General features: G+C 36.9%; 1 protein-coding gene across 1 annotated transcript in view; it reads right to left on the bottom strand.

Annotated features, from left to right (window-relative positions):
* Window positions 1-11,793, bottom strand: part of Rfx6 (regulatory factor X6) — a 53,742-nt gene extending 41,949 nt beyond the window's left edge. Inside the window, exons 1-4 of the mRNA XM_075959238.1 lie at window positions 11,574-11,793; window positions 11,133-11,289; window positions 7,660-7,783; window positions 5,826-5,887 (exon numbers count right to left, since the gene is read on the bottom strand). Coding sequence (XP_075815353.1) covers window positions 5,826-5,887; window positions 7,660-7,783; window positions 11,133-11,289; window positions 11,574-11,793 — 563 coding nt within the window. The remainder of the gene's footprint in view (window positions 1-5,825; window positions 5,888-7,659; window positions 7,784-11,132; window positions 11,290-11,573) is intronic.
* Between the last annotated feature and the right edge of the window lie 1,134 nt (window positions 11,794-12,927).

Here is a 12,927-nt window from a genome sequence, read left to right as displayed (position 1 = left end):
TGTTTAATGGGCCATTCTAACAGTGAATGGTCCTTTATCACTACATAAGTACATCTATTTCACTAAGGGAAAAATGTTACAAATACCACTAAAATTCTGAGTATAATTAGCTATGTTCTCTAGGGGAAAAAAGCTTATCCCCAAATGAGTCTTTCCTATTTTCTAACACACTTGTGTTCCCTCATTAGCACCAACTGTCCTCTGACATGTGCCTTATGTCAAGCGACTGATCTTGTTTTCAAGTTATGAACACATAGGAATGATTAATTCTTGGGCTCATAATTTAACTATAGCAGCTTCTCAGTACGCTAAGTGGAACCATTATGTTTCTCTTTCACGGCTAGCACGCTCACGTTGTCTCCAGCGCGTCCCTTCATTGGCTGAGCGGCATATACCTATGCTTCCATTGCTTCTCTTTCTCATGGGTTCTCACATAGAATTCCCGCAACATATGTTTCCGAGCGAGCTAGCCGCCCTGATGTTAGCTGTTTACACTACACAAATGATAACTGATAAGGAAATGATGCAGCTAAGCTGCTCAGGGACTTGCAATAACTTGCTGTGATAAGAGCAGCTGTCATATCAGTTTTATTAACCCACTAAATCACCACTAATAAATAAGATAATAGCTCTTGCCCATCATGTCTGAAAACCAAGATTTGGTTGATCAAAGTCTACCAGAAATTAAAATGTAACTGACTCAAACAGTTCACCATGTGCATGCTATCTATAAATGAGCTCACCTAGACCCCCCCCTTACTTTGTTAGGCTATTTTGGGCAAAGACCAAAACAGGCTCGTTTTGTTCATTTTGTATCCCCAGTGGCTAACTACCACTGAGATTGCAAATATAATGCTTATTAGTTAATATTAATAGTGAAAAATTTTGACAGCAGATAACCTATCTTATAATTCTTCATACCTCCAAAGCTCTTTAGAACCACACTTTGTACCTCACTTCCAACTGAATGTATTATTCTTGAAATATTCATAATCAAAAAATACACTTCAGTTTGACTCTGTGGTACCTATAGAATTTCATTTTTGAAAACGTAAATTTAAAAAGGTTAAAGAAAGTACAGCTGTATGTATTGTTTTGGAATCAAAGGAGAAGGAGAAGAAACGTGAAGATTAAGTTGGTTTCTTTCCTGCTTTCTACTGATATGCAGAGTATGTTATTGAGGCTGGGAAAATAAGATTTAAAAACCAGTAAGGAGTTCACTGGATTCAAAGAGCCTATCACTGTCACTTTCCTACCCAGATTGGGGTTTCTCACTCCTGGTCACTGAGGCCATTGCGCCCCAACCTGTAGGTTCCACATATTGCTATTAGATGCAAAGAGCCTTCGCTCCATGAACCCCAAGTACATCTGAGGTCAGTTTCCGACACCATGCAACACTTTTCCTGCCCAGAACACAGAAGAATCCTTTAGGTCAGTCATCTAGCAACAGTTCCAACTGACAATCACAAATGAAATATTTAAACATTAGATACTCTGTGAAAATATGATAACATTAAAATTTTACTTCTGGAAGCAATGATCATCAGAATATTGCATAATATTAACATTTTAACAAGCCATATGATGAAGTTAAAATTAATTTTTGACAAGTTCATTTATATTTTAAAGTAATTTGACAAATACTCAACAATTATTTAGAGTACTGTGTTAAATACTACAATTGCAATAAAATGACTTGAAATTCTGGAAGGAATCATGATACCCTGATTTTTCTAAATAAAATTATATCATTTGTATTTCTGTTTCAGTTGTCTATATTTGTATAGACATAAGGTATTTTTATAAAATTCAAATCTACTAAATATTTAACACCTAGCAGAAATAATGGAAGATAATGTATTTGTATAGAGAATTCTTAGGGTTAAAATTAAGGGTCTGAGAATTCATTGGTGGCACAAATTTGCTTTCATATAAAATATATATTTCTAGAATTAGTGAGATGAGTAAATTACAGAATTTATTAGAGAAAAATGTATTTATCAGAAATAAATTAGAGAAGATTAATAAAATATTTTTGTCTTTGAGGAAGAATCTAATAGTAATAAATCTTAAGAACTGTTAGAGCAGTAAAGAATTAATAAAACTTTTAATTAAAAAGATAAAAATAGTAAAAAGTTTAATAAAGTAATCACTTTGCTAATTTGGTTGATATTAGAAACAAGTGGGTTTCGTACTTTTACTACTTAGAGCATAAACTTTAGAGCAGTTGAACCGTTGTATAAATGCCACTATTGTTAATAGGTTGTATCTTTGTGGCCTTAGGCTAGTCAATAACCATCTAACTACAGTTTCCTTATTTATTAAACATAATAGTTCCTATCTTGTGTTATTATTGGAAAGATTAGACCTAATGAAAATGCATATATACTTCTGGGTACAATTCAATAAACAATAACTTTTCATTGCTTTGTCAATTTTGATGTTTTCAGTCACAATTTTCTCTTATAAAAACATCATTTCAGCCTGGTGGTGGTGGCACATGCCTTTAATCCCAGTACTCAGGAGGCAGAGGCAGGCAGATCTCTGTGAGTTTGAGGCCAGCTTGGTCTACAAGAGCTAGTTCCAGAACAGACTCCAAAGCTACAGACAAACCCTGTCATGAACCACCCCCCAAAAAGTATCCTTAAAAGATTGAAAGTATATTTGATTTTCCATTAATATTAGTCATATATTATTTAATTCTCAAAGCAATGGTATAAGGTATCACACAGCCACTTTACTGACAGAGGCTGAGTGGTCTGTCCAATTGTCACACAGCCATATATGAAAGCATAGATTTTACTCTGATTTACCCAACTTTAACTCATGTTCTAATTATTAATCATGCTGTCTTATCTGTATCTTCCAAAATAAAATCCGAGGATGTCATTAGAAACAAAATCAGGTAATGTTTCCTGGATAAGAATAATCACATCAAAGCATTACCATTTCCAAGATGTATCTTGCTATATCTTTCAACATACATAGTTTACACAAAGGACATTGTTTCTACTTACAATATATAAATGCCTGGAAGGGTGATAGCCATGTCATAAAAAGCAAATGGTATATGAATAAGGCCGAAAATTTCAAATTGTTAATGCCTTGAGCATGTCTATGGCTCTTAATTATCCAATAAGTTGCCAGAAGTCACCAAATGTTGCTATATCAACGTAAGAACTAGAGTGTGGCTGTGTCACAATGGCGGGGTTAATGATTCATCCCTAATCCTAAAGGCTCCTTCTGGGATTAATTGACGTCCTCTGCAGCCTGCCCACCCATCCTCTTGTAGATCCCGTCAAGAGGATTGCTGGTGTTGCTTTGCCTCTTTGCCCCCTATCTCTCTACTGCAAACACTGTCATATCTCAGCTCCACTTACACAAGACAGTACTTTAGAAATCATCAAACCAATCTGAGCCAAACAACATAAAACTGACTTGGCTAGAAAAAAAAAAGGCTTTTTCCCCTTCTTTTACTATTGTGGTATTTTATTCTTCTTTCACAGGCCATAGTATTTTCTAAATTAATCAAAATCAGCAAAATAAGTATTGATTTATATACATTATTGTGAAATAACAGAAAGAATTAAAAGTGAATCAGACAAAGTATCTGTTTTCAAATTATATCTTCCTATTATAATATAGGAAGGGAATAAATGTCACATTGAGATAGATACTAATGAACAGTTATGGGAATGCAAAGAGCCTATGCAAATGAATAGAATAAGAGATTATTCAGAAGAAAAGGTTCAGGAACCATTCCTTTAAGTATCTAAGATTTCAAAATACATATAAGGCTCATGGGTGTCCTCAGAAGGGGAAGCTGCCACAGAAGAGAGACAAGACAGATGGGGTGATTTAAAGGCTACTGCAGTGGTAATCTAGTAACAACATAGAAATATCCTGAAGACTGAGAAATAAACAGGAATACAGGAAAATGGGTTGAAACTAAGTCATAATAGACTTTGAATATCGAGGTAAGAAGTTGTCTTTAAGAGTAGAAATTGTGAAGCAGTGAGATGTTTAGTTGGGAAAACTAAAACTTGCTGCCAAACCTGATGAACTGAGTTCAATCCCTAGAATGTATATGGGTGAAGAGAACTGACTCTTGAAACTTATTATCTGTTGTCCACATGTGTTGTGCATAGTACATGTATGCACACACAGGAATGCAGAGAGAGAGAGAGAGAGAGAGAGAGAGAGAGAGAGAGAGAGAGAGAGAGAGAGAGAAACAGAGAAACAGAGTTAATAGATACATGATTTTAAAGAGTTGAAATCGTGAGCCTGTGAAAGTCATTGAGCATGGAAGAGATATGATTCAGTCAGAACTTTGGAATCTCAATGTAAAAATATTGTATTTATTTTGAGAAAATTAGGAAACAGCCTACCTCAAGACCCAGCAATACCACTTTTGGATATATACCCAAAGGATGCTCGCTCAATCGTATCACAATGACATGTACTCAATTATGTTCATAACAGCATTGTTTGTCATAGCCAAAACATGGAAACAACCTAAATGCCCCTTGAACGGAGAATGGATAAGGAAAATGTGGTACATTTACACAATGGAGTACTACACAGCAGAAAAAATAATGACATCTTGAAATTTGCAGGTAAATGGATGGATCTAGAAAACATCGTACTGAGTGAGGTAATCCAGCTCCAGAAAGATAAACATCATATGTACTCATTCATAAGTGGATTTAGACATAGAGCAAAAGAAAAATAGCCTATAATTCATCATCCATGAGAACCTAGACAACAAAGAGGACCCTAAGAGAGTCATACATGGATCTAATGTACATGGGAAGTAGAAAAAGACAAGACCTCCTGAGTAAATTGGGAGCATGGGGTCCATGGGAGAGGGTAGAAGAGGAGGGGAGAGAAACAGAGGGGAGTGGAGAAAAATATGTAGCTCAATCAAAACAAAACAAAACAAAAGATCAGACTAGACAGAATAATGCCTTAGGTGAGGAGTAACATTGATGCATTACTAAACCTGTGTAGTATGAGTGAGGGTTAACCTGACCTTCTGTGGGACACCAAATAGAAACATATTCTTTAAAATTCTGCATGCAAATACCCAAAGGGCTGAAATTGACAAAGGATATCTCTTTGGAATGGCAGTTGAGGGGAGAGAGTAATGTAAATCAGTATGCCATTAATCCTGAGAACAATGTAACTTTTTTAGACCAGTTAAAAAAAAAAGAAAGATCTGATTCTGCTAGAAAATGAAAACATGGACAGAATAATCACTGTGAACATGAGCCTGTAATGGAGATCTACAGAGAAAAATATGGAAGAAAGCCAAGGATGCCAAGAGGCAGGCTGCATACTGCTTAATGTATGTTTATATTTACAGTGATATTTATAGGGGTGAGAAAGCAGGTTATTATGAATGCCATTTGTCTTGAATGGGGAAGGAGATGATAAATGACTATAATGATCATCTGAGTGAGAAAAGGCTAGGAAAAACTTGAATATATGGCAGGGCTCCCCTTGTCCTTTAGGGGATGCTGTCAGTCATCCTGGTTATTAAATTTTGTCTTGCATATTCATTATTCATGACCCTGGTGACTTCAACAATAGCTTAAAATCATGAAAACTATTCACTTAACATATTTCAGGAGAAAGCATGATAGATGCTGTGAGTAGTCTTTGTAAACTTTTCTTTCTAAACCTTATTCTTTTCTACACCCTTTTATTTTTCCCAGCTTATCTACTTCATCAAGAAAGAAAATACCTGATTCTAGTCACTGATAAAGACAACAGTTATAATATGTCTATAAGTATAAAGGAGAAACCTATTGTCCCATTCTTACTTTGAATGTCCTCTTGTTCCAAGTCTTCGTGTTGTCAAGAGGGGAAATTTTTGGCGAATTGTCTAAAAAAGAAAGAAAAGGTTTCTAACTTGTGTAGTTCTAATACAAGCCACTCATACCATTACTCCTACTTAAGAAAGTAAATGGCAGACTAAAAAGAACACTTAAACTACAGGAAAGTAATACATGTATGTTGGTAAGAATTGCACCAATTACCATGGAAGTGCCTACCAAGATCTATTTTTGCTTGATGTAACTACTAAAGCAAAGGTTACTTTATTTACACACACAGGAGGGCTGTTTAGATTCCTCTATGATAATTCCATTCAGAGGTTTACCCACATTAAATATACATCACCATTCAGAAAGGCTCCTTGGATCTTAAGGGAGCTCCATGGAAAATCGGATGAGTTAATTGCTTCTAGTTTTTATCAAATGTTCAAAGTGCTCTATGATTCCTACTTAAGGACCGTTGACATAAGGTAGACTCAGAAAAATGATAGTGCTAACATGGACATCTGAAACTGTCTCATCCAGCTTCAGAGGGTTCACTGAGCCATGAGGAGACTGATTATTACGTTATCCAATAAGCTAATCACAGGCATGGTTAGATTCTAAGTCCACGAGTACCACAGTGTATATCACACTGTCTGTGTAAGAAAAATTGTTTTCAAAAATAATTAAACTACTTTTTAGCATCATTTTATTTTACATGTATAAGTATTTTATCAGTATATATGTCTGTGTATTACATTTCTGCAGTGCCCATGGAGTCCAGAAGAGGCATGGGATCCCCTGGAATAGAGGTTCATCTGGAAGAGTAGCCAGTTCTCCTAACCACTGAGGAATCTCTTATGCTCCAAAATAAATTACTTCTTGAAAGTATAGAGTTGGGCCACTTTTAAAGTGGGTTTTTAAAGTGGGGGACTAAGAATAATGATACATGCCTATAATACCAGCACTCAACAGACTGACCAGGAGATCACAAGTTCAAGGACAATCTGAGCTAAATAATGAGTTTAAGGTCAGCCTGGGGTACATAGGAATATCCTCAAATCACTTGCCTCATCCTTCCCTGAAAACCCACAGAGCTGGACCATAACACTCATTGTTTTCTAGACAATGAGTCCTCTAGAGGCTAGGATCTGAACTTTGGAGATAAAATACTTGAGATCCAAACTTTCTACAGTTCTACTAATGTGTCCTAGATTATCAGAATACTTTAAAAGGTTTCAGTGATGAGTTATTTTACCAAGAAATTAATATTATTTCCTGGTTCTCAAAATGACATGAACATATATAAGTCATCTAATATCAGATTCATAGATTCCCATCCTGAAGATAGAATGTTAAATGACAGAAATTTAACCAATCCTTTTATAAAAAATACTATGTATATAGCATAAACATATTCATACTGAAACAAAGATTTAGAAAGGCTACTTAAGTAATAGAATAAAAATCTATTAAAAACTCAAAAGTTTGGACAATATGAATAATAAGGAGAGCTTGCATTTATGGGTCTCCTTCGTTTACTTTTACTTCCCAATGTAATTTAACTATATTCTTGAATGCATTCTCTTTGAAGCAATATGCTACTGTTTTATGGAGCTTGCCTTGAGCTCACATTAGATCTGATAGCCCGTACTCGGTGACTCAATAAATCAAGATATAAACATACACCGCTCCAAACAAACACTAAGGAATTTCACTCATGCTTGTAAAGCAAACGCTTTAACATTCTGTAAGAGAACTCATTCAGATGAGTTGGCTTACACATTGTCTACCTAATATGTTAGTTGTCAGGTAGTATTAGCTAGTATATGTCATATACCTTTCCAAAGGTGGCCGCACAAGCTGGCTCCAATTTCTCTTTCCTGCAGAAATCTAAATAGTGAGCGTACAGAATGCACCGTGGGAGGCAAACTCCTTCACACACTATGTAATTGTCTTCAAGCCTGAGAGAAAAGGCCAAGAATTAGGTCAAACCTTTTAACCATTACCTCCCTGCCCCCTCGATTACTTAATGCTCATTTTGAAAACAGACTGTACAAGGGAGTCAATGAGCAGACGTAAGTGGGCTTTGTTTGTTTTGGATGCTCTTTAAAATAATACCAGAATAAAATTGCCCAAAATTATGTGCTATAAATCTCAGAATTGTTGAGAGAAATTTGAATGTGCTGTCCATAAAAAAAAAAAATCACAATGGTGATGGATATACTCCTTACACTTCTGTCACTCTCTGGTGGTTACATAATTAAAATGTAACCGTGGACTTTAAAAATGTGCACAAAGGTTATGTATAAGTGTTAATTAATTTCCTGAGAAAGGAAATTCTCTTGATGATCCAACTTAACTTGGCAAGCCCTAAAAAAAAAAAAAAATATTTGAAAGTCAGAAAGAGAAGGAAGGTCCTGCCTCAAGTGGGTAAGCCAGACCTTGTTGATTCCCCCCTAAAAAGGCCTTAAGCCCCTCTGAGGAGTGGGTGGGAGATGGGAAGGGGAAGTAGGGGTTAGGAGAAAGGGGGGGGTGGAAGAACTGGTGTTGGTATGTAAAATGAAAAGTATTTTTTTTAATAATTAAAAAAGGCCTGAAGTAGTAGCAGACACCCTCTCCTGATCTGGAGAAGCAAATGACAGCTTCTAAAGAGGCCACCTCTAAGAGAAAGAACGGCAGGTGACCTCTGGGAGCTGAGGGGCTGAGTTTTACAGTTCAGGGAACAAATTCTCTCAACAACCAGTGAGATTCGAGAAACAACAACTGAATGTCTCGTGAAATTCCAGCATCAAATAATTTCTTAATTGCTGTCTGGCCATGAACTTAACCTGTCTAGACTCCTGACTCACAGAGGCTCCGAAACAATATGTTTGTGTTGTAAGCAAACACACATGTGCCACCACATAAACACAAACAAAACATAAGGACTATTTTTAGAAGAGTGAGAACCATCGTGATCACTTGTTAGCACCATTACAAAGTGATGATAAGGTAGAAACCACTTCTTGCCACCGTGGCAAATACCTTGTCTTACTTCTTTTTAAATCTTCAGTGTTCAGTAGGTTACTATTTGATCTAGGACTATGAGTGATGAAATTGAAGATGCTATGTTTTTAAAAGAACATCCTCAATTCAGAAATAATGCCAGATTTCAGCTTGTCAATGTTTATACATCCTTACTTTCATCCACCAACTATTTCTGAATCCTGAACAACAAGAGAAAACACGGTACTGCATTTGTTTGGAAAAGACACCAGGGTAAACTCACTTTATTGAAGCTGAAATGACAATCTATTTCCACTCTCAAACCCTTTTAATGTGATTAAATCTTTGATCATCTAAAGAAGCAATGTATCACTATGGAAGTCTCTAAATATAACACATACTCTGCAGTATAGATGTAACTATATAAACTTTGGAAATCTGGGTAGATTTCCATTTAATTTCAACTAAATGTAATGTAATAAATATATTCGTGCTGCACTTATCTGAATGACAATCTAGAAATGAAAACTTCTAGGTTCTATTCCCACTTTTTCTAATAGTCCAGTAAATTGTTTTTACTAAAATGTAATTATACTAATTTCATGCTTAATAAAATCATAATCATTTGCAAGATAAGAGAAATACAATATGTAGGATTATTCAGATTAAAATTGGGTGAAGTCTTAAAAGACTTCAGATTTAATATACTCTCAATATATACTCTCAATACACAAAGTAAAAGTCAAGAGACCCATTCAATGGGTTTCAGATGCCAATTATCCTTTTAATTAAAATTATCCAAACCAACTAGGAAGCAGTATTTCAAAACAAATAAATTTGGCTACCCAAAAATGAATAGCAAATTCAAAATAAAAGTTTAGTTAATAAGCCATATTTTTAGTTTGATTTTCAGTTCTAATTTTAACACTCTCAAGACTCTATGGTCTTACAGATTTCTCAAAATCCAGATACCTTAGTGTTTTAACTTATTTTTTTAGAAGACTGGGAAAATAAAACAAAAATTTAAGTGCTTTATATTCTTAAAAATATGATAATTATTAGGAGAAATGACTATTTAAAACTTGCATTTTTAAAAGTAGGTATATAATACCCACAATTTATTTATTTGGGTAGTTCTTTTTATAGTCATTGTTTGGTTTACAAAATACTGAGTTAAGCCAGATATACCTATGACAAGAATTTTAAATAATTCCAAGATTGTTTCTATTCACTCGATTTGGACTAAAACCTGATGAGATCATACAAAGTCCTTTAAAATAAATATAAAATCAAAAAATTTCCCAATTGTCCTGATGAGAGTAGTTGTTTCCTAAGTATGCCAGATAATTTTATTCTCAATTGTTTACACCTCCAGAGTATTTTCAACTAGTAATTGTACCAACAAACTTCAAAAATCACAACGCAACTTTAAAGGAATATTTGTTTTGAATTTCAGATGTTGGAAGGGTTTAAACATACAGTTTCAGAAATTCCGGCTATGCAAATTAAAACTTAATGATTAAATAAAAATAAGGGTTACTAGCATTTATAGATTTTATTTTTCGAATTTTTTTCTAACCTCTAGATAATACTAGATATATAGATAGATATGTAGATAGAGAGGTAGATAGACAGACAGATAAATGATAGATAGACAGAATAATCAGTAAGTAACCTTATACTTATTATTCAGAATTGTGGGAGAAATTTGTGCCCTTAATTCCTCATATTATGCAAGGTTTCTTAAAGACATAGTCTTACTTTAGATTCCTCTTCCTTTTAGACAAGTGTTACCAAAACGTTCTTCATATTTAGACCTGGTGATAATCTCTTAGTTTTAAAAAAATCTTGGGGCAAATTCAATTGTGCTGTGCTACAGTAAATCATATGTATGATTTACTATAAAACTGAATTTTTAAAAATTATGACAGCTTAGCTGACTTGTCCATTTCTTACTTCTCACTCAGTCTACCTATTTTCTAACTGACACAGTATCTGCCCTGCTGTGGATTAACGCAGAATTAAGGACCTTCCACTTTTTGTTATTTTCAAGGATCATATCTCGAGAGCATAAAAATACCAAATAAATACATTTCATGTTGAGCAAATCATAGAAAAATTCCTCACTGCTTACATGTGATGAACCTGTGGTTTTAGTCAAAAATATATCCCGTTTTTCATCATGATCCAAATACAGATCGTGCGAATAGGCAGTGAAAAGAAAACGGATGCATTTCTCGTGGGTCTTTTAAACTTTTAGGGAGAAGCAAGGTGGGAAAAGCCAGGGTCCTAGAGACACAGGTGCGCGCGACAGGGCCGGCTTACCACTGCAGGGTGAGCTGAGTCTGCTTCTTCTTGTCCTTCATGATCTGCGTGATGCTCTTCTTCTGAGAGAGCTGTGGGTCGGGTGCTTTGGTCTTGCTCTCGTGAGCGTCCACATCCTCTTCTTCCGAGGAAAAGTTACCATTGCTTAAATGTATCTCTGAAGGCGAGTTTAAAGGGTGACAAAGAACAAGGAAACATGAGATCAGTCCGGTGGCTTCCACATCTACTTGCTGTACGTTGGATGGGGTGCCCGAGCCAGCAGAAGGAGTTGAGCAAAGCCCTCGGAGTTAACAGTGTTTTCATTAACATTTTTCCTGGTGAAATGAGATGGTCCCAACAGAGTATCCTACTTCTATGTGTATTCGGAGTGGGTTTATATTTATTGTTGGGCGCCCTTGGGACTCAGCCTCTGCCTGGCAGCCAGGCGAGAGGAGCACTCACCTGATTTGACTCCCACCTGCAGCCTAGGGTCTCCGCCTTTCTCCCCGCTGCCTGCGGCGCCTGCAGCTGCTCCGGCAGCAAGGTACGCACTGTTCTCGGGGTAGACTAGCAAATCCTTGCCCAGCAGCTGCACGCAGCACTCCTCCGCGATTTCGGACGGAAGTTGGGGTGAAGGCTGCTCCTGCACGAAGGCGTCTTCCAACTCGGGGACCTTGTCCATCCTTTCCAGCGCTTGGAACTCTGCGTGCGGAGCTTTGCCCAGCTTAGTGTAGAGCCCCAGAGTCCTGGGGCGGGGCGGGGCGGGGCGGGGCGGGGCTGGGGATGTGTGGCCTCTGGGCAGGGAGGAGGCCGCAGGCTCAGAGCCCCCCTGATGGCGGAGAGGGGACAGGGTGAACAGGTACCGCACAGATGGCAGGGTGTAGGAGGGCGGAGGCAACGCTGCTTTTTTCCAAGCATCTCGGGTCTGGACAGAAGCTTGCTCCCAGCTTACTTCCTCACCTGCTCTCAGTCACACCTGAGCTGCTTTCCTCTTTGCTCGTTCTCTCTCACCATGTTCTGGATCCAGAACTACTTCTCTATGGAAAACTTGCTGAAGGATCCCAGAAAGCTTAGCTCTCCTCTCTACTGGGATAAACAACTTAAATTGTCCCCATCTCTATTCCCAGGTGTCCTAACCTAGGCACCTGTCAGGGCAGTCTTGACTCTGCAAGCATAGAACAGCAGGGAACAAAATTCAGAGTACCACCCAGTCTTCGGCAGTCTTTGCGCCACCTTGGTCAGGTATGTTTCTGGAATAATTCAAGGATAGAGGAGCACCCTTTTGAGTGACTTGACGGCAGAACGGTCACATCACACTGCTTTGCACTGCACACACTGACTTGGACATTTGGGCCTCATAGCCCTCTCAGCTGGGGAGGTTGAGGGAAAAGATGCATCCCTTACCTAAAAGATTTGCATCCCATACAATTCCTCATTTCATGCCGAGCAATGATAAAAAAAATTAAATTTTTATCTTAATTTAATAACATTTATTTATTAACATAAATAAAATTTAATAGCATTCCAATTCAAAATGACAAAAGTTATGTTTGTTTAAAGGTAAGTTGGATTCTCTTTAAAGAAGGGTGCTATGTGCAGATCTAGGATCCAATTGCCTGGCTGTCTAATGATTTTCCTCTTTCTATTCTGTGTCCTTTTGATCAACAGATCCCCAGGAAAAGACAGGATCCAGCACTGGTTCCATTGTTTCATCACAGGCAATCCTATATCTTCTTTGGGGGGGGGGTATTAGAAAGAGATATCACCCTTGAATTTAGCATGAAATAGCATTAAGCTGACATCACATCGAGAAAAC

This window comes from Microtus pennsylvanicus, chromosome 1 (genome assembly GCF_037038515.1).
Source record: "Microtus pennsylvanicus isolate mMicPen1 chromosome 1, mMicPen1.hap1, whole genome shotgun sequence".
Classification (NCBI taxonomy): Eukaryota; Metazoa; Chordata; class Mammalia; order Rodentia; family Cricetidae; genus Microtus; species Microtus pennsylvanicus.
The sequence above is the reverse complement of the archived record's forward strand: the minus strand, read 5'-3'. Positions and strand labels throughout refer to the sequence as shown.